Source organism: Camelus ferus, chromosome 7, assembly GCF_009834535.1.
Source record: "Camelus ferus isolate YT-003-E chromosome 7, BCGSAC_Cfer_1.0, whole genome shotgun sequence".
Classification (NCBI taxonomy): domain Eukaryota; kingdom Metazoa; phylum Chordata; class Mammalia; order Artiodactyla; family Camelidae; genus Camelus; species Camelus ferus.
Window position 1 is genome coordinate 66287591 of NC_045702.1, and position 23232 is coordinate 66310822.

Sequence of the window (23232 nt, forward strand, 5' to 3'; positions counted from 1 at the left end):
CAAAATGGCCCCCAATAAAGCATTTCCTCCTCCCCTTTCTTGAATCTGGACTGCTCTTGTAACTTGTTTTAGCCAACAGAATGCAAAAGTGACACCGTGTGACTTTACTGTGACTTCAGAGCCTAGGCCTCAAGAGGCCTTGCAACTACTACATTTCCTTTCTGGAACAGCCCCACTACTGTGTACAGAAGTCAGTCCCAGCCACCAAGTCTGCAGGCAGTGGCTGAGGCCATCTTAGACTTATCAGCCTCATCCCGCAGCCCAGTGAGGGCAGCTGCTTGACTAACTCAGGTAAGACAGCTGTAGAACCATCCAGATGGGCTCAGTCCACTGACACAATCATGAGAAATGATTAGCTGTTAAGACAGTAAGCTTTGGGTGGTTTATTACACAACACATAACTTATCAGAAAGCAGGTCAAAGGGGAATGAATCACTTATTCAAACACAAAACAAAAAGCTATATGACTTTCACAATTTTATTTCCTGAGAGTAGAAACTACAAAATTGAACAGAGGAAAAACACAAAACTAAAATCCTGAGAATCTTACTTAATATTTAATCCTTTTAAAGTTACTCATTTTAAATGTAAGTGCTTTAATTTTACATTCACGAAACTAATTACAACCATATACTAGAATAAATTTTGTTAGGGTTTTGTGTGTTGTCAGAGGATGTAAACCTCCTTACTACTAGCCTAATTCTTCTGTCTGCTCAACAGAATCTCTCTTTTTTAAGATCATTAAATTGTAGTGGTCTTTCCCAAACATAGTAGGCTTGTAAGCCTGTGGTGAATGTGGAATCATTGATTTCAGGGAAATTAGCATCCAGTCATATATTTCATTTCCTTTGACAACTAGAAGATATTAAAGTGCTGGAAGGTAGACTCTACGATGATGTTCAGAGAGAAGATTTATTACCTATACGAGTACCAACAAAGATATTTAAGAGTCAGAGTTAGACTTGCATTGTTAAGATTTGTAGATTTGCATTGTTGAGGCTTATCTTAAACTTTGCATAATTCTCTGGTCACCATACCGTAATTTGCATTGCTGCTGCATCAGAGGAAACTTGTAAGTGTTTCTAGTTTCTGTGTCAGAATGAATTTACAGAGCCTAATTCTAATGATTGCTGCATTTAACACTCTTTCCTATCTCACATCACCAACCCGCTCCCGGCACCCAGTTTAATGATATGTTTTGGTAAGTTCTTAATAAATGATTAGTCTCTAAAGGTGAGCAGGATTCACCAGCCGCATCATATCATGGAAAGCACGAAAAATCAGTTGAACTAGCTTTTCTGCATCAGTCTCTGGACATGATTTCCAGGCTGCACAGGCCACAACAAACCTGTGAAACACAAATAATAAGTAAGTGCAAGGCAAAAATCAATGCCAAAAGGCTCCAAATGATGATGGTGAACAGAGCCATGACCTTTATCCCACCTGGCTATCCATATATGAAATACGAATTCTTGCTCACCCTAGGTGAAAGTAACCTGACACAAGAGATGGTGAAGCCAGAGTTTACATTTTTCCATATTTTACAAATTTTTTACAATGAGGATGTAGTTCAATTAAAATTTAAAAATTGGTTTATTTTTGAAATGGCATTTTAAGTCACACACTTTCAAGCTTAGCAATGAATGAAAAAAATCCCTTTCAATTTCCATGTATTTCATTTGAAAACTATTTTGCATGCATACATAGTAATGACTCAAATGTATACCTCTTTCCTGAACCCCAAATTCATGTATCCAACTGCCTTCTGACATCTTCTCTTGTTAAATATAAACATACTACTGTATTAGTAGAAATCTTGATGTCACTATGTACACAACAAAATTCTTTATCCTACCCTAACATGCCCCTAAACCCATCTCTCCCCTAATTTTCTCCATCCCAGTAAATACCAGCATCAGAATCAGCAATCCATCAGTAAATCTTACTGGTTCTATCTCCAGAGTATCTCTCAAATCCCTCCACTTCTCTTCACCTTCAAGAATCAACTACCTCCTTCAACTTACCATCCACGCTTCCTGACTTCCTTCATCTCATTCTTGCTCATACTACTGTCTACCTAATTTATACTCCATACAGCAGCCAGTGGTCCTTTTCACATGTAAATAAAACATGTAACTTTCATACTTAAAATTGGTAAAAATGCTTCCCCTATTTAGGAGAAAATCCAAACCCCTTACCACGTTACAAGGCCCTATAGCAAGTGACCACCCCACCCAAATCGGTATCCCCAGAAGTGCTGTTTTTAAAGCTCTCCAGGTGTCCTCACATGCACTCAGGGCTGAGAGCACTGCCCTACCAGATGAAGTCCTGTCTACCTCTCTTCAATCTCTTCTACCACCCGCCCACTCAAATGCTAATTGATAGCCATACTGCCTCTGTTCCTTACAAATGCCAAGCTCTTCCCTACCCTCAGACCCATATACTTATGTTCAACCTCAAAGTCATTGTGAAACAATTACTGAGTGCAAGGTATTTATGAGGCATTGGTACAGAGCTGGGGATACAAAAACATATTAAAGACCATGTTCTTGTGTGCTTATATTCCAGGAAGGAAAGATAGATAACATAGAAATACACACACACACACACACACACACACACACACACACACGCTATAAATGTTACTATAAATGTTACAATGCAGCAGGTGTGTGGGGAAGGGAGGAACTTGCAATGTTAGATGGTCAGGGAAGGCCTCTTAGATGACGGCAAGTATCTGTATGAAATGAGGGGGTCCCCCATGCACATATTTCAAGGAGGAGACTGCTGGGCTGAGGGTATCTGCCCGTGAAGGCCTTGAGGAGGGCGCTAGCTCGGCTGTTCAAGGAAGAGGGGCTGGCATGGCTGGGGTGGGAGGTACAGCCGGGAGGTAAATGAGAGCGCAAGTCCTGGGGGGGATCACAGAAGGATGCTGGGGCTTATCGGAGGGAAAGGAAAGGCCCTTAAAAGGGTTTAAGCAGGGGAACAATATGACTTGAGTTACATTTGGCCATCAGAGCTGTCATGTAGAGACTGGTCTGGAGGGAAGAAGAGGAGGGAGCAAGAAGACCACAGAGAATCTGTGGCCTTAGGCAGGAGAAGACGGTGACTGAGGCTGGGTGGAGGCGCTGGAGAGAGCACTCACTGGACTCAGGAGAGCTGTTTGCTGGGCTGCTCACTCATATGACTGACTCCGCTGCATCCTCAACACCTCGTTCTCCACCCTCTCAAGCCCCTATCCCCACCCCAACCCCCACCCCCACCCCACCATACAAAGCTGGGCTCCACCTCCCCACCGGTTTGTCTCTATTACATCAACTTGCTTATTTCCTTCACGTCGTTCATCGCTACACACTATTTGAAGTTATCCTGCTTACTTGTTTGCTTTTGTTTCTCTTTCCCAAACAGAAAATAAAACCTGTAAGAGGGTTTATCTTGTCTGTCTTGCATCCTTAGCACCTGAAATAATCCTTGGCACGCTGTAAGTTCTCACTAAATATTTCCTGAATGAGTGAAAGGAAGTTCTGTCCCAGGATCATTAAAAATATATTTTTCATAAAGTCAGAGAGCTGAGGCCTATCTGGTCTAAACTCTTACCATTGCATGCAATATAAGTTTCACTGCTTGTCAGGGAGTATGTTAGAATCCTTAGTTATTCTCTGGATGTGATGATGATTTTAGACCTCTGACTATTAGGCAAAAGGATAATAAGATCTATGTTTAACCTTCATCATTTAACCTTTAATTTTAAGACTAATGTGCACAAACTGAATACCATGGGAATGTATCATGTAAGGACTTAGGTGCCAACAAGGTACTTGTTGTTGGTCTGGTACAACAAACACAGTTGGCTACAACTGACTATGCAGAGATTATGCTTGACATGAAAGCAGATGATCAAGTTTTGAAAAAAAAAAACACTGACTATAAATCCTTAAAAAAGGAAAAGTAGGAAAACTATTTTAGAAACTGAAATATGTCAGACATATTATCATTCCAATTTTTCACACTCTACATGAAATGCCTCCAAGCTTGCTCTCTCTTTACTCACCTAGTGCTAAATGTAGCCTCATTATTTTTAAGTAAGCCTCCCAAGCTTTGAAAGACCCCTGTGAAGAGACGGCCAGACTCTGAAAGGGGATCTTCCAAGCCTTTCTGTCAATTCCATATTACCCTGTTCTCCACCTCTCTTTCCCCTACCAGATTTTAATATTTTCTTTCTCACTCTTTCCATAAACTTAAGTCAAACCCAGTACAACTGAAATGAAATGCATTTGAATTGGTAAAACATCCTTTTTTGAATATAAACTAATCTACCGCATCTCGTCTTGGTCTCATTAGTATTGGCTATGACTGCCCTAATCACCACGTATTTAAAGATCATCAAATTTTTATCTGAACTTACCATATAATACCTTGGGTGGAACAAATATGGTAATTATGGGTACTGAGTTTTGAGGAGGATGGTGATATGATTACCAAGTCAACCCTAAATGGCGTTCTGCACAGAACACCTAAAGGACTGATTTGAGAAATATCCCCAAAGCAGGAAAAAGAAACATACATGTTCAATGCCTAAGTGGTAAAAATAATTATCCATGTAGCTAGTGAGTGACCTGTGACAACGCAATCCAAATCACAGCGTAGGAAAGACATTCCAACGAAAGTAAGCACAGTAAGAATAAAAAGAGCAGCCTCACCTGTCATCTCTGATATGATAGAAAAATCCATAGCCATTGTGCACCATGGGAGCCACCACTCCCTGGACTCTTAAATAGCCAACCAGACTTGTTGAGAGAACAAAGTTTCCACCTCCTCCACTGTACAGCACAAAGAAAGGACATTTTACTAGGCTTACAGAAGCTTATATTGTTTCTGAAAAGCTTTTAACATTCAGTAAGAAAGAAACTGATAATATTACAAAACACTATGTTGTATTACCTTCTGGAGAAAAGTGGGTCTGTAAAGAGTTCTGGAACAGAGAGACCTTCCTCTTTTGCTGTGAGTAGGAGACCTAAAAGGTGACGATCAAATCCTGCAACAAAACCCCAAAACTGAAGTTAGAAAAAAATTTTCAGCATTAGAAAAAATATTTACAGGTTGGAACAATCCCAATGTACCTTTTCCAGCTGAACAATCTTTCATCAGCTTATTATGTTTGGCAAAAGCTTGTAACATTTTGTGCTGCTGCTCCAAAATCTGTGTTAAAAATCAAGAGATACGTCAATAACACACTGTATAGAAACTAAATGAGAAAAAAACCTAGGCTCAGAGTAATTAGGATTTGGGTAATTTGGGAGAGAAAAACAATTTCTAGAAAGACCTTGAGACACATCATACTTCTGTCTTTTCCTCACTTATTCCACTTTCTTTTCTTTCCTATATGCTCTGTAACTTCATTATGTCTTTCCGGGAATAAGAAAATAGGAACTTGTGGGCAGCACTGACATGACATTAACAAGTATAAAGACAGAAACAACTATGATTTCAAAACTAAAGCACAGCTCTATAAAAATGATAACAAAGCAGCTCCATGAAATTAAAATAAGTTAACATGTGCATAACTATGTTTATCAAAACTAAAGAAATAAACACAATACCAAAATAGCAGTGGGAAGGAAATACCCTCTTGTCTAACTGCTTAAGTATAAAGCTGTTCTACTTTTAATATATGAAAACAAGAATCAGGTTTCAAAAACATTCAACCACATCAAGAAAAGCTTCGTTTTAAAGATGTTTTGGGGGAGTCTGCATTTTACAAGCGTTATTCTAAAGGCAGATCAATAGTAGTGAAATTCTCAAGGTGTTGAAGATACTTCCCCTAGAAAATGACACAAATGGGCTTCTCAAGTCTTCCTTGTTTCTTATTCTGTCCAAGTATATGTATTACTGGCAAATGAACAAATGTGTAAAAATTTCAGGAAAAAAAAGGTTTGGAAGTATTTTATCGATCCAAGGGAACTGAAGTAAAGAAGTTCATTATTTAAGGGCCCAAGTTTCCTTTAGAACAAAAAATTTCTGTTTTTTCTTTTCAAATACTCACAGTGGAAGAAGGATCCTGCATGGACTGGCACCACCTGACTGCTTCTACTGTACATGATCGCATGGTCTCTGTACGGCCATGATAAAAGTATCTTGTCATAGCTGTTTCATAGCAGCAACCAGGGCTACGAGAAAAAATGAAACAAAGAGAATCTGTCATGAGCAAGAAAATGCTCTGGTGTTATCACAAGAGTTTACCTAATAAAGCTGGCTTTGGTCAGAGACTAACTTCCATAATATAGACTATGCTTGAGACAGTCAATAACAAGGAGGCTATTTTCAATATCAAAGAGCTAAAAGTACTCTGGTACATAGGGACGGGTACCATAGGAAATGTTTCAAAGCATCAAGAGGTTATAAGTAAAAGGATAAAAAAAGGTATTGCACTAATAGTAACCAAAAGAGGTGGAGTGGCTATATTATTATCAGATAAGATATATTTTAAGTAAAAAGGGCTAAACAAGACAAACAGGATATTATATATTGATGAAACGTTTAACTCATCAAAATACAGCAATTATAAAAATACATGCACCAAACAACAGAGCTCTAAAATATATGAAGCAAACACTGACAGAACTGAAGAGAGAACTAGACAACTCTACAACAATAACTAGAGACTTCAATACCCAACTTTCAAAAATGGATAGAGCATGTAGACAGAAGATCAATAAGGAAACACAGGACTTCAACAACACTATAAATAAGTAGAGCTAAAAAGACATATATAGAATATGCCACTTAGGAACAGCAGAATACAAATTCTTCTCAAGCGCACATGCAACATTCTCTAGGACAGAGCATATATTAGGTCACAAAACAAGTCTCAATAAATTGAAAAAGACTGGAATGATACAAAGTATCTTCCTCAATGACAATGGAATGAAAGTAAAAAAGCATAACAGAAGAAAACCTGAAAATTTCACAGATATGTAGAAATTAAACAACATACTCTTAACCAATTGGTCAGGGAGAAATCACAAGGTAAATTAAAAAATACATTGATGAGGAGGGTATAGCTCTAGCAAGTGCTAGAGCATATGCTTAGCATGCACAAGGTCCTGGGTTCAGTCTCCAGTACTTCCTCTAAAAATAAAATAAATAAACCTAATTAACCCCCCAAAAAGTTAAATTTAAAAATTTTTTAAAAGAATAAATTTAAAAATTTTTAAAGAATAAATTTTGACCCTTACCATACACCATAAACAAAAATTAACTCCAAACAAATCAAAGACCTAAGTAAGGGCTAAGACTATAGAGCTCTTAGAAGAAAACATACAGAGAAAGCTTCATAACATTGGATTTGGCAATGATTTCTTGAGTATCACACCAAAAGTGCAGGCAACAAATGAGAAAAACAGATAAACCGGACTTCAAAATTACAAACTTTGTGCATCAAAGAATACTATCAAGAGAGTGAAAAGACAACCTGCAGAACGGGAAGTGTTGGCAAGGATGTTGAACAATTTACTCGTTACTTTGTATGTTGCTGGTGACGATGTAAAATGGTGTTGCCACTATGGAAAATAGTTTGGCAGTTCCTCAAAAAGTTAAACATAGAATTACCACACAATGTAGTAATTCCACTCCTAGTTACAGACTCATTAAGAATTGAAAACAGGGACTCAAACTAATACATGTATGTGAATGTTCATAGCAGCATTATTCACAATAGCCAAGAGGTGGAAACAACCCAAGTGTTTATCAACAGATGGATAAACAAAATGTGGTATATCCATACAATGGCATATTATTCAGCCATAAACAGAATGAACATTGAAAATACTAAGTGAAATAAGCCAAACACAGAAAGACTAATAATGTAGAATTCCACTCACAGGAAATATCTTTAACAGGCAAATTCATATAGACAGAAAATAAGTTAGAGATTACCAGGGGTTGGGGTAGAAGGTGGAATGGGAAATTACTTGCTTAATGCGTACACAGTTTCTGTTCGGGAGTAGTGAAAAAATTCTGGAAACAGATAGTGGTGATGGCTGCACAACACTGTGAATATTATTAATGATACTGGATTATACACTTAAAATTAGTTACAATGGCAAGTTTTATTTTATTTATCTTCTTTCATTGTGGTAAAACATAACTGACTATTTAAGGCAAAAATAGTAGTCCATTGTGAGGTTGTTAAAATATATGCAAATATCATGTATGACAAGAGCACAAAGAATGGGAGAAGCAAAAGAGAAGCATTCTGTTTTCAAGTGCTTACATTACACTTCAAGTGGAAAATATCTGAAGGTAAACTGTGATAAGTTAAAGATCTAATTTGTAAAAGCCCTACTGAAAAAAAATCCCAGTATAGCTGATAATGGAGATAAATCAAACAATTAAATGCTATGAATTCAGAAGAAGATAAAAAAGAACAAAAAACAAATGGGAGAAAGAGAAAATAAACAGCAAGACTGTAGGCTTAACTCCAATATTATTGATAATTATGTTAAATATAAATGATCTAAACATCCCACTTAAAGATACATATTCTCAGATTACATTTTGAAAAGCAAGATCAAGGAGCTTCCACTACTGCTTAAGACGTAGAAAGTCACAACATACCATCTCTCCAGCCGGAAAACGAGTAAAGACTGAATAATCTATTAAATTATACCTTTCACGAACCCATGAGAAAACTGAGGCTGTAAGAAAACCAAATGATCTGAATTCCAAAGAATGGCAAACCTGTATTACAAGAGGGTAGATACTTCAAAAGTACCAAAAACAAAACAAACAAACAAAAAAAAAACCTGAATACAGAAAGATTGTGAAAGTGTCACAGATGGGAACTCTTAAGAACCCGGTTGATGAAAGTACAAATTAGGATGCAGTGCCAACTGGGAGAAGAGTCAGAAAAACACTGAGGAATTAGGATAGAATAACTATGGTAAAGATGTATCCCTGGACTCCAAGATTCTGAAAATGGGGGAAGCATATAGCTCAAGTGGTAGCCTGCATGCTTAGCATGCACGAGGTCCTGGGTTCAATCCCCAGTACCACATCTAAAAATAAATAAATAAACCTAATTACCACCCCCGAAAACAACAACAAGATTCTGAAAATGGGAAATGAATGGTCCTCACCGTCCATGAAGTCTATAATAGGCCAGGTGAAGTGCAAGCTGAACAAACGTATCAGGGTGAAGCATCACCTTCTTGGTTAGCTTTTTGCCAAAAGGTGTAAAGGCATACACCACAATCTGCAGATCAGATGCCTAACAAAAAGAATTAAATGCGAACAGTGAAAAATCACCTAAGGAGAATACTCCAAAGATACCCAAATTATCATTTGCATTAAAGTAGTCATCAGACACAAATAAAGGTGTTAAAGGTTAAATTTTTAAATGGCTTATGCCTTCATGCTTGGATGATGGCCTAATATTTATATACAGTAGTTAAAAAAACAAAGTATTACCATCTGAGAGAAAAGTGAAAAATCTACCTGCTTGAGATATTGGGCTTTAGCTTGGTTGATGTCATTTAACACTTTTTCATCCACAGTGAAAACAAGCTCCTCTGGAAGTGGTATATCCCGTACTTTTTCTGAACCCTGAAAATAGAGAACGCTTAAAAATATTGTATCTGTAAAAATATGAGGAACAAAAGGATGAAATACTTGTTCTAACATACCTTCCATCTTCCTTCAGTCTCAATAATCTTCTGATCAACATAATGGCTGATGTTTACCATAACCATTGCATCAAAAGGGGCATGCTTAAAATGAAAATATACAAGATTTTCAACACCTTATGTCAGGTCAAAATTTGACCCTGTATTTTCTCTTCACTTTCCCTCCATTCTCAAAACACAATGAAATGCAAAATTCTCAAATGTCTCACCTCCTAATGATGAAGATATGGATATTCTACAGTATAGTAACTGATGTATTTTATTTTCTGAGAAAGAACAAATATTTAAAGTTGGAAGCGCCTAATTAGGGCCCTTCAGGTAATGGGGAGGGATGTAAAGCAAACATGAATCATCTGGAGAAAAGAACTGCTCTTTGTACTGGAAGTCAAAAGCAGGTATCCGCTTGCCATGCTAAAGTATGTTCTGGGCTTGTAAGAGCACTACGGAAAAGCAGATGGGGGTGGCAGATCATCTGAAGGCTAAACTGAGGATGGGTATTAACTTCTTTTGGTAAAGACACAGGCCACTAGATCAGTATTAAAAAGCATAATGATTTTGTGTACATATCTAAAAGAGTGTTCAAATGTGGCAGAAATAATTCTCAACGTAAAGAATGTGGGAAAGATGAACTGAGGTATAGGGGTGTTACCATTTTGACAGCTCTGTTTAGAGAAAAAAATTGTGGCTAGTGAATTCTTCCATCATTTACTGTGGAGGATAAACTTTTGGCTTATTTTCTCCACGTTCCTTTGATGGCTACATCAGACTTTTTCTTCCCTCTGCGTTAAGGTTACCACTTTACACAGAGTTAACATTCGTGAACTGAAAGTGACGCTGCTAGCCTTGGAGAGAAAGAAGGGAGGCTTACGAGACGAACCCAGCCCACCTGGACCCAGCGTCAGAAGGTGTAATTAGGTGTCTTAAGTATCGCTGTAACACTGCACAGCTTTGCTGCTGTGTATCATGGCCCTGTGGAGCCTAGAAGCACAGTATACTGTTACCAGGCAGGCAGCCACCACAGCTTCAGGAAAGGCTCACTAGCGAGGTCAGTACAAGACGTAAGAGCAGTTCACCCCACTTGGCAGTGACAGCACGTGTGATAAGATTCACAGGTCATGGATAAAACCCTTTTCTAATTGCATCTCAAAACTGCATGGTGTTTGTAGCTTCACAAAGAATTTTCACAGAGCTTGCATGTATCACTCCTTTAAGACAATAGTGTAATCTCTAACTCCATCACTGGAAGCAGTAAGAAAGAGCAACAGTGAAGGATATAAGTCTGATTTATAATTCTACCCACCCATCTCCTGTGGAAACCTAATCATCAATTTAAAAAAAAGGAGGAAGTATAAAAAATTCAAATGCTTTCCTGATGCTTTGTTTATATAAGCTTTACCTTTTTTTTTTTCATTCATATGGAAGCACATGAGTCACACACTGTTTAAAAATGTGGACTTGGGTTCTAAGCCACACCACACCACTTGACAGCTGTGCAACCATGAGAAAGCTCCTTAATTCTCTGAGTCAACAGCCTCATCTGTTCGTAGGGAAAACAATACCTATTCTCATACTGCTGATGTGAAAAACGATTTTAAAAATGCTTATTTAGTACTTACTGTAGACCCTGGACCACAGCAGTTAATTGGTAACTGCTGTTATTAACAACTAACGTTACTATATGCTTCCTACGTGCCCTTCACAAAACCCTATAATAAAGCCTATATAGAGAAGATGTAATAGCTGACCCCAGGATTTTAAATTCTAAGAGGGAAATGCCATCATGCAGTATAATCACAAAAGTACATATTCAAGCACCAATGGAAGACAGAAGCAACATGGCTTCTGGATGAAGAACAGCCTTACTTTAAAGTATATATACTTTATTAATAATGTTTTACAGAGGTAAAATTGCATTTTCAGTAATCATCTTAGGTTGCAAGGGAAACCTACATGGAAGGCTAAAAGCAGATAATCAGGTGGAGTCATCAGCTCAATTTTATAAATACATGGGTGATAATGCATCCACATAAAACATGTCCATACACTTTACTACAGCAAAGTATCTCAGTTGTGCTGAGATATATGCTCACTATAGGACCAGTATTCTTCATTCAAAAATAGAAAAGGTCATTAAATTTATTTCCATCCTGAATTTGGGCAAATAGCAGGATGTTGGTGCTATCAGGAAAACCAAAGTAGTGCAAGGTGGTTTTTTAGGGGGTTGGGAGTGAGGGAAGAAAACAAGATGCTGAGTTCTTGAGAAGGAAATTTACCCTTATGTAATAATGTAACATTCAGTTTTAACATACCAGGCAACAATACTCTGAAAATGAGAATAATGAGTAAAACTGACAAAAATATAGCTGCAACCTACCCATGTAGAAATGGTCAATGAAACTTTTGAACTAGATTAGAGAGCAGGTATAGGGGAAAGCAGTTATGAATAATATTCAGGTGAGCTTTAGACTCAGTAGATAGAAGAAGTCTGTCAAGAGGGTGGATACAGTGTCAGATGCACACGCAGAAGCGGGTGATCAACTGCAGCTGACAAGTCAAAGTGAAATGGAGGGAAGAAGCCAAAAGGTGGTCAGCTACTTTACAGAGGAGAGTTTCCAGAGAATAGTGAGGATATAAACCAGACTGAGAAAGTCAAGAAGAATCAAACAAGGAACTAAAGAGAAAAAAAAAAAAAACTGCGTCAACAAGAAATATTTTTCAACAGTGGACTCCAAGGAAGAGGAAAGGCAACAAATCTTCAAAATGACTCATAGCAACCATGAATACTGATGAGTTACTGTAACAGACATTTTATTACCTGCACATCAACCACTCTACCTTCTTCTCCAATAAGAGCTACTTTACTTTTCTTAGACAACCACCACACCTCTGTTGTAGTCTGAATGAGTGACTTTACCAGGTTGGGCCCAAGGTTCAGCATGTCCCAAGCCAGGTGAAGTATTTCCTGCAACGTGCACACGATTCACACAGGCTAACACAATGGGCATTATTCCCAGGACTTTTGCTGGAACCACTGGCGGGGGGGGGGGGGGATTGGAGAGGGGAGAGGGGGAGCTGACTATTTCCATGCAGAACATTCATCTATGAAGAGAGCTGTGAAAACATGAGATTCAAAATCTCACATGCTATAGTCTACCTAAAAATGAAGTCAAACATCGGAAACGCCAAAATATGAAGAGAGAAATTTCTCATGAAAGCATTTAGACACTGCAAGTCAAATTTAGCTTACCCAAATTGAGCTGTACCCCTATGCCACAAATATCTTCATAGTCTAATGCCAGTCTGATTTAGGTTTCTAACCCCTAAAGCTGAAAATACTGATTAATACAACTATTGAATCTAGATCAATGTAACAGGTCTTTTTAGTATTTTGCAGTCACTAAATGCTTTTGGAAAAAAGTCCCCAAATTCAAACAAAAAATCTACCTCACACTAAGTTATGCCAAATTATACAGTTTATGAAAAAGTAGTATAATGAGATTGTAAGTGTATACTGCAACTCTGACTTAGGCTGATTTTTCAATTTTCTTGGCTCACTGATCTCCTGAATGTCTATCAGAAAATGGCAAGGTAGAGTTACTAAAGAATATCATGGCAGAACAGAAAAGAAACAAGAAAGCTGTGTGTGTGTTTCATGAAGACGGTAAAAAATGGTATTCGGTATGAAACATTTTAATATCTGGAAACAAGTAATGTTCCAAAGATCTTGTGTCATTTCGGAAAAACAGTTATAAGATTACTAGGTAAATCTAGAAATACATGCACATGCATTTCTCTCTGCATAGAACATACACATAATGCTGTATCTTTTAAAATAGGTTGTAATTCTCAACAAACAGGTAACAGTGGATTTTAAAGAGCTTACACTACATAAAAATACATGCAAATGCCACTTTGCAGATACACACCAAACTGTCAGCCTGACTACAGATGAAAATAACTTATCCTACACTCTACTTTCACTGAGAATTCATACCTAAAACTTCTACTTTAATGCCAGAAAGCTAAAGAAGTGCTTACTTATATTACTATAGAACAGCGTAAGAATTGTAGATTATTGCCATTACATTAATCTAAAAGATTTTTTAAAACAGTAACTTCAGTAGTTTACTTACATCACAATTACAGCCAAATACTCCATTAGAAAAAGAAATCAAATTATAGGATTTGTCTCCCCAGCGTACTGTTGGATCTCCAGTAAGAATCTTTGCAGTTACCTAAAATACAATTAGTATTTCCAAATTAAAAGAATTTTAATATTGGTTTTTAAGTATTTATATCTTAAATACACACACACACACACACACACACACACACACACACACACACACATATAATCTCACTTTTCCTCTTCAGGTAAATCAAATTTAATAAAATGATAATAGCTTACTCAAGAGATAATAATTCTGGCCCTGACTATAAACAGTTCTCAAAATCCAACAAATTCTACCAGAAGAGAGAATACTGGCACAATATTCCACGGATGCTTAGAGAATATACAACTGAAAGGACAAAGCTCTTGCAACTTGAATAGCATAGGAACATCAATATGTTCAGTCATTAAACCCTAGTTATAAGGAAAATATTTCAAGAATTCATATCCCACTAAGTCTGTTTCTCAAATGTAAGTTTGGGTCATTAGTGAGTTATGAAATCACAGTAAACATTCTTTACAAATGAAAGAGCATAAACATCAGAGTACATTGCAGACAGTAAAACTAATCACTTTTTGGTGAAACTTTTATTACTTAGATGGACATGTAATAGCCTACAATCTATGTCTGTTGATTACAGTAGAAAAAAGTTTGACCAATACTTCATTAAAACATATTCTACCTCAAGAAGTTTGGTGATTTTACAAAAAAAAATTACAGCTAAAGAGAAAAAATTGGTTTCTAGCTACAAGGTTTTTCAATTTTATATTATTTTATTTCTATCATTTAATATTGATTAACACATTATAAAATAATTTCAGTGTTTTCAAAAGACTATGACTTCAACAAATATGACTATTACTTTTTGTTATTTCCCAGGAAATGATATTGCCCCAGGGTCAAAAAAAAGTAAGGCCACATTCACCCTTTAACTCACTAAAGTAAGTGTGTTCTATAAAACCAAATGATAAATCACTTGCAAGAGTGATATAATTCTCAGACAGACGTCACCAACTAAGGTGTCAAGGTGCACTGGTGTGGGTTACAGGTAGGGTCTCATGTCACCTTTGGTAAAAGCCCAGCGTCCTGTGCAAATTTCTGCATATGCAATCAGTGAGAAGGTTGGGAAACACTGACGTAAGATAAACAAATAACAGTTATACTGCTTTAAACAGCATAAAAGATATATCCAAATGGACCTAAACAATGTGGCAAGAATTTATAAACCATTATTTATGTATAAGCTTCAAATGGGGTGTGTGTGTGTGTGTGTGTGTGTGTGTGTGTGTGTGTATAGCTAAGAAAGTTTTAAGAGTCTGCATGTAACAAAATTCTTCTCATGTTTAATATACACAGAAAAATTTGTGGGAAGAAATAACAAAACAAGATAGTTAACTACCTGGGAATAATCTTCTGGTGTTACATGTGGACTGTCATCCTCTAAGGAAAACACCAGTAAACTGCTTTGAATTTTTTCTAACATAGTCAAGTTGTCTGGATTAAGATGAATCAAATATTCTCGTGCCTAAAAGGAAAGGAAATAATGATAAAATGTTACAAGTTAAATATAAAATGTTCAGAAAATCTCAAAAGGTTAGGGAATAGGTTCATCAAGAAAAGTGTAAATTACAGTTAATAATACTGTATTGTATACTTGAAAGTTGCTAGAGAGTGGATCTTAAAAGTTTTCATCACAAGAAAAAAAATTTGTAACTTTCATTATGGTGATGGATGTTAGACTTACTGTGTACTGTGGTGATTATTTCTCAGTATACACAAATACCGAATCATTATGTTGTATACTTGTTATACAACAAGTATAATGTTGTATGTCAACTGTACCTCAAAAGAAAAGTGTAAATTATAACCTTAGCCCATCGAGTCCGCTCCTCGCTAGTTAACGCTGCTACCCCAGGTCCATCAGGTTCACTATGGCACTTCTTTTGGATGTATGTCAATTGCCTTTTGGGAGATTAAAGAAAGAGGATTCAAAAAGCACACAGGCAGAACATTAGCTATGTTGGCCTTTAACAGGTCATCAAGTTTGGCCTTTAACAGGTCATCAAGTTTATCAGTATTTAAATGTTTTGACATATTAACCAAAGAAAGGGATTACAGACTCAACAGCAATGTATTTATTTCCTACACGATATCTTTTTCTAAAAAAGTGATCATGTGGCCTATTAACACCAAAAGCACACTTGATAATACCTTAAGGAAATAGATTTGGTGTTTGGCTGATACAACTTATACTTTCGAAACATACATGAACTTCCAGGGTCCAAGTAAATTACCCTGTATAATGGAGAACTTGAAAAATACTCTGGTAAATCATCCCACAAATATCATGCACATTTTATCTAACTAAAATCTATGTGCATATATATTTAAGACTTATTCTATACCCAACTAATATCTAGGTTTACATTACTGTGTTCGAGCCAGTGAATTATGGGCAGAGTGATCAACACCACCTCCAGACTACAGCAATGAAACTTTCCCATGCAATTCCCCATGCTCTGTTCCCTCATCTATCAGAGGATCCAGCAGAACCATCAGATGCAAAAGGCTCTCTCTTCCTCCTTCCCCTACCTCCAACCTGCATTGAATTGTGATGTAACTCAGAAATAAACTCATTGTGTTAAGTCATTAAAAAAAACTGAGGTTTAACCCCCAAAATAGATGTACCATGTGGTCAGTTTTTAAAAGTTTCATATGTTCCATTGTTACTGATAACCATTATATTTTAAAGACTATTAGCTAAGGATAAAATATTTCCCCCCATAGCATTCTATACTCCCAGTCTGATGAGTTTCATGTCTCTTTAAACATATGGCAGGTACATAACAGGGCTCTTCCATAAAAAAATTTTCATCAGTCAAAAATCCAGTTTAGTTTTGTCCTTACTTCTATATGCTAATAATTCACCTCAATTTAAACTCTTCCAAAGGTTTCTTAGAAAGTGAGCTAATGTAGCTTAATAAATGGTCAAAAGGCACCACTAGTAGTCATCCTTTATTTGTGACTTTATTATTCAAAATGGAAAAAAGCAAAATTATTGATTTGCATAATTTCCTCTACTCCTTAATTATTTCTCCAATACTGGTGAAGAAATGAATTCTTTGCTGTAAAATTTGTCCCTCTTTATTTGAACACTCATGGTGTCCTGTGGAGCATATGAGGGCTTCTTCACCAATCAACCTACACCTACGGAGGAAGCACCTTGCCTTACTCTTCCTGCTTACTTGTCTTTGCTAACTCTGAGTTTGCTTTAAGCAAATAAAGCAGACACAGTAACTAGCATACTTTCTGAATACTTAAGGAATAAAATCTATCTCACTTTTTCTCCATATGATATGAGTTCCTGCCCTTCCCTTACTACCTCAAGCACCAGTTTTGACTATGAAATTTTTTCTTGCTCCCTGATATGGCCAATTTAATATTCAGCAGGAAATGACCACCTCATAAAAATGGTCATTATCAGAAAGAAATTACCAGGGAAAATGTATTAAACCTGAAATGACATTTTATGTTTGATAATAAAAGGTCAGATAATAAATTTCCAAATCTTCATCATTAAAAAGTCTATACTACCTAAAGCAATCTATAGATTCAATGCAATTGCTATCAAAATCCAATGGCATTTTTCACAGAAACAAGAAAAATTCCTAGAATTCATATGGAAAACACTAAAAACTCCAAATAGCCAAAGCAGTTTTGAGCAAGAAGAATAAACCTGGAGGCATCGTATGTCCTGATTTCAAAATATACAACCAAGCCACAGTAACCAAAACAGTATGGTATAAAAATAAACATACAGATCACAGATCAATGCAACAGAACAGAGAGCCCAGAAATAAATCCACTTACATATAGTCAACTGAGGTGCCAAGGAAGCCAAGAATACACAATGGGAAAAGGATAACCCCTTAATAAATGGTCTTGGGAAACTGAATTGCCATATACAAAAGGAATAAACTGGACCCTTATCTTACATCATACAAAAAAAAACTATTCAAAATGTATTAAAGGCTTAAGTGTAAGGTCTGAAACAATGAAACTCCTGGAAGAAAGCATGGGGGAAAAGTTTCCTGACATTGGCCTTAGCAAGCATCTCTTAAAATATGACACCAAAAGCACAGACAACAAAAGTAAAAATAGACAAGTGGGACTACATCAAACCACAAACTTCAGTACAGTAAAGGAAACAACAAAATGAAAAGGAAATCAGCAGAATGAGAATATACCTGCAAACCATGTATCTGATAAAGGTTATTCAAAACATACAAAGAACCCCTACAATCGAATACCAAAAAAATCCCAAATAATCTGATTTAAAGATGGGCAAAGGAACTGAATTTCAGTTCCTTTGGATATATACCCAGAACTGGGATTGCTGAATCAAACAGTAGTTATATTTTTAACTTCTGGAGCAACCTCCGTAGTTTTCCATAGTGGCTGCACCAACTGACATTCCCACCAACAGCACTCAAGTATTGCCTTTTCTCCATGTCATCATCAACATTTGTTGATTATAGTCATCTGAATAGACATTTCTCAGGGAAATGTAAATCAAAACCACAAAGAGGTATCACCTCAGAACTGTTTATGGTATCAATTGTGGTGATAGTTTCATCAGTGTATACTTATCTCCAAAGTCTTCCAGTTGTACAAAATACGTACAGCTTTTTGTATGTCAGTCATAACTCAAAAGTGGTTTAAAAATTGTCTACTCAAATAAATAAGAGGCACAGATATGGTAACTAAAAGAACTCCTCTTTTTCTTAAATTTGGCTATCCATGCATCTGTTTTTCAGCTATACAACAATTTTTGATATTCAGAAGCACAAAGATTTGTATTAATATTTACATTTCAGAATCCTACATCTTTAAGAAAATCCTACACTTGATATTTCCTCACAATCTGGTTTCTGCCTTCATTACTTTCTACTCATTCTTTAATTTACTGTCATCTAGTTTTGTCCCCCATTGATTTTCTTAAAACTGTGTTCCCCAAATTTCTGTCACTGGCCTCCCCCAATCTCTTGTCTACAACTTTCTCCTTTGGTAATTTCAGCCACTACTTTAACACATTGACCGCCGGGGCACCCAAATCTGAGTTACCATTGTGTTTCTTCAGGAGCACCTGATCTATAGTGGGAGATTAACATGTTAACAGCTTCTACTATGACCTTTATGTAAGAGGCAACCAAATCTCTAACTTCAACCCAATTTTCTCTCTAAATTTCTGGTACCAAGTTTCCAAATGCTCACTGGATATATCTACTTCAACTTCTGCCACCATTCCAAATTAAATAAACATTTAAAAATTATCTCCCTGACCTCTTCTCACAAATTAAAAAGAAAAACTGACCTTAGAAGAAAACATAGGTATAAATCTTTATGACCTTGGATTAAGCAATGGTTTCTAAGATACCACACCAAAAGCATAACCAAAGAAAAAAATAGGTAAGTTGAAAATTGTCAAAAGTAAAACATGTGTGCTTCGAAAGAGGCCAAGAAAAAAGTGAAGAGACAACTCTAGAATGGTAGAAAAATACTTGCAATTTATATATCTGATAAAGGACTTCTATCTACAATCTGTTAAACATGTTTTACAACTTAATAATAAAAAAGACAAATAACCCTGTTAAAAATTGGCAAAGGATTTAAACAAACATTTCTCCAGGAAGATATACAAATGGCCACAGGCACATGAAAACATGTTCAACACTGCTGTCATCATAGGGATGCAACTGTAAACCACAGTGAGATTCCACTTCATACCCTCTAAGATGGCTATCATCAAAAAGGCAAACAATATCAAGTGTTGGTGAGGATGTAAATACATTAGAACCCTCAAATACTGCTGATGTGAATATAAAGTGGTGCAGTCATGCTGGAAAAGTCTGGTAGTTCCTCAAATGGTTAAATACTGAGTTACGGCCTGGCAATTCTACTCCTAGGTGTATAGCCAAGAGAAATGAAAACACTGAGTCCACACAAAAACTTGTGCACAGATGTTTATGGCAGCATTATTCACTGCAGCCAAAAAGTGGAAACAACTCAAATGTCCATTAACTGACGAATGATTAAATAAAATCGGGTACAGCCATAGAATGAAATATTATTCAGCCAAAGGAAGGAAGTACTAATACATGCTACAACATGGATGAACGTTAAAAACTTTATGCTAAGTGAAAGAACCCAGGCACAAAAGGCCATATATTCTAAGATTCCATTTATATGAAATGTCCAGACTAGGACAATCCACAGAGACAGAAAGTCAAATGAAAGAGAGAGGAAGGCTGCCTAGGGCCCACAGGGTGGGAGGATTTGGGAGATACGAGATGTATGTGCTAATGCATGGGTAAGAGCTGGGGAGCAACGAAGAGTTACTGCTCATGGGTGCAGGGTCACTTTTGGGGGTGACAAGTGTTCTAAACGTGGTGGAGGTGACTGCACAATTCTGAATATTGTAAAAATGCTGAATTGTACACTTTAAATGGGTGAAAGGTATGGTGTGTGAATTATGTCTCAAAGCTATTATTAAAAGTAAGAAAAGAAAACTGAAATGGTTCCTCCTCTTCTGCTGCCTTCTCCTGTTGTAATATTAGCTGCCTACTCAGTCGTATTTCAGGCTTCCCTTCTTTCTAAATCCAGTCACCAATTCATTTTAATTTTATTTCCAAAACATTTTCTGCATTTCTCCCATCTTTTAAAGTCCCAACCTCTTACTTCTTTCCTAGATTACTGCAATTTTGATACATCTCTTTTGATATACTAAGATTCAGGAGCTGACCAATCTACCTCACACGTCTAATATGTATCTTATATTTCTAAAGAGAATTTTCTAATACACAGGAGTGTCCAAGTCACTCACTCCTCTCTCTTTCTCACACACACACACACAAACACACACACACACACACACACACACACACACACCCCAACACAGACTTTTGCTTTGTATTAAGAAAGGGGAACTAAAAAAAAGAAAGAAACCTGGTAAGTAATCTCAGAGCCCCATCTGCATGTGAAAACAGAAATAAATGACTTAAACAGAACTTAATTATCAATATAATAGAGACAAATATAAGGAGAATAAAGAGACTAAAGAAGGCTAACCCTTTGGGACACGAAGAGAGAAAAGGGAATGGGAAATGAGGAAATACAAAATAAAATAGTAAGTAGTGACCTCGTGGTGACATGTAAACAGAAACAAAGCACGAGGAAGAATTCTTACTTAAAAGGTGGACAAAGCAGGAAAAGGCACTGCAAACAGAAAGCATGAGCATGTGCAAAGATCACAGATAAACTAACTTGCCAGAAATGCAAGCAGAGAAATGGGGTAGGAATGTAGGATGTACAAGGAGGGAGAGCAGGACAAGGCTGAAGAGACAGGCAAAGGTCAAACTTAGACCGTGGCTAAGTAACTGGGACTCTACCCTAGACCCCAAGGAACCATTTAATTTTTAAGCAGGGAGAAGGATATAGCTCAGTGGTAGAGTGCGTGCTTAGTATGCACAAAGTCCTGGGTTCAATCCCCAGTACATCTATTAATTAAAAAAAAAAAATTTAAGCAAAGGTGAGATATAACCAAATTTGAATTTTTTGAGAACAAAATAAAAAACATAGCTGGAACACACACAAACTTTATCCAAGACACAAAAACAAAATACCTAAAAGATGGATAGATTTGCCTACATCAAAACTAACAATGTCTGTTCAGCTACCAGAAAAAATTTAACTAGAAGAAAATGCTTGCATCACATATAATTGATGGAGGATTAGTGCCCACACATACAAATAACTGCTACAAATAAATAAGAATTAAAAAAAAATCAGCCAGTAGAAAAATAGGCAAAAGCAACCCACAGAAAAGAAAACACAAACAGCCTATAAACATATATAAAAATATTCAGCTTTACTAGTAACAAGGGATGTGCCAAACCTAACAACAATGAAAACCACTTTTCACCTATCAGTTCACCATGTTTTAAGTTTAATCATGCCATGTCTGCAATGATGCAGAGAAGGGGGTAATCTCATAAAAAGCTGGTGGGGAACATAATGCTGCTTTCAATGACCCTTTGACATCGTTTAAAAATTTAAATATATGTATGCAGAAATTTTGTTTCTAATATCAAGCCATAGACATTTTCTCACAAACACACAAAGAGGCATACTTGAAAATGTTCACACTTGAAAATGTTTGCTGCAGCAACAAATGGAAATGACCTCAATGTGTCACAATGGAGAAACAGTCAAACTATAGTATGTCCATTTGATGCCATTCTATACAACAGCTAAAAGGAGTAAGGTAGATCTGTCTATTCCAGTATGAAAACATTACTGCCTTATTGACTCAAAGAAGCAAACTGCAGAAAAACCTAAAATAACACTCTTTTTTTAAGTGTGTAAAGCTACCCTTCCTCATGCCACACACAAAAATCAATTCTAGGCAGACTGCTAATATAAATGTGGAAGGCAAAAGAATAAAAGTCTAGAACACAATAAAAGAAAGTATCTTCCTGAAACTGGGTTAGGAAAAAAAATTTTAAATAGGATGCAAAGGGTATAATCCACGTGGTAGAAGACTGATAAACTGGACTAGATTCAAATGAAGAACTTTACTTGATCAAAAAGACACCTTTGACAGAATGAAAGGGCATACATGAAATCAATATAAAGCTCATACACAGAGTGTGTAAGTAACTCCTACAACACTCCTACACTAGTGGAAGGGCTGACTAGTACAACTACTTTGGAAAGCTGGCATGACCACTGAAGCTGAACGTACTCACACCCTATGACTCCCCCAGTCCTCTCCTGAGTGTAATCAGACACAGATGCACACATGTGTGCATCAAAGACTTGTGCAAGAATTTTCACAGCAGCATTTTCTGTACTTAAAAAATATCGTAAGCAGCCTAAGTGATTACCCTTGAGAAGGAGGGAAAGCCCATTAACTGGGAAGTGATATGAGGGGCATTTCTGGAGTAAGAGAAATATTTTCTATCCGACCTGGCTGGTGATTGAGTTGAGTATTTAGCTATGTACTTCTGTATGCACTTTTGTTCATGTTTGTAATATTTAATAAAAATAACTTACAACATATATAGATACAATTCAACATTCATAAGCAACCTAGAAAATCTGAACAATTGCTTGTCTATTAGTGTATTAAAGAATTCTTGTTAATTTTTTAGGAGAAGCAAGTCATTAGGTGTGATAAGGGTACTATACATTTATATTTTTAAGAGTCCTTATATTTTAGGGATCTACACTAAAATATTTATAGTGAAAGGATATTATGCCTGAGATTTTCTTTAAAATAACCCATGGGGGTGTGGGGGAGAGGCACAAAGAGGTAT

The 23232-nt window shown here is 36.6% G+C and overlaps 1 protein-coding gene across 11 annotated transcripts in view; it reads right to left on the bottom strand.

The window, feature by feature from the left end:
* Window positions 1–462: 462 nt before the first annotated feature.
* Window positions 463–23232, bottom strand: part of CROT (carnitine O-octanoyltransferase) — a 37770-nt gene continuing 15000 nt past the window's right edge. For all 11 annotated transcript variants that reach the window (XM_032484090.1, XM_032484087.1, XM_032484085.1 and 8 more), the window contains 11 exons: window positions 15724–15817; window positions 15255–15380; window positions 13817–13918; window positions 9684–9767; window positions 9496–9603; window positions 9138–9268; window positions 6044–6167; window positions 5121–5199; window positions 4942–5035; window positions 4701–4820; window positions 463–1348 (listed from right to left, as the gene is read on the bottom strand). In XM_032484090.1, coding sequence (XP_032339981.1) covers window positions 1228–1348; window positions 4701–4820; window positions 4942–5035; window positions 5121–5199; window positions 6044–6167; window positions 9138–9268; window positions 9496–9603; window positions 9684–9767; window positions 13817–13918; window positions 15255–15380; window positions 15724–15817 — 1183 coding nt within the window. In that variant the 3' untranslated portion in view covers window positions 463–1227. The remainder of the gene's footprint in view (window positions 1349–4700; window positions 4821–4941; window positions 5036–5120; window positions 5200–6043; window positions 6168–9137; window positions 9269–9495; window positions 9604–9683; window positions 9768–13816; window positions 13919–15254; window positions 15381–15723; window positions 15818–23232) is intronic.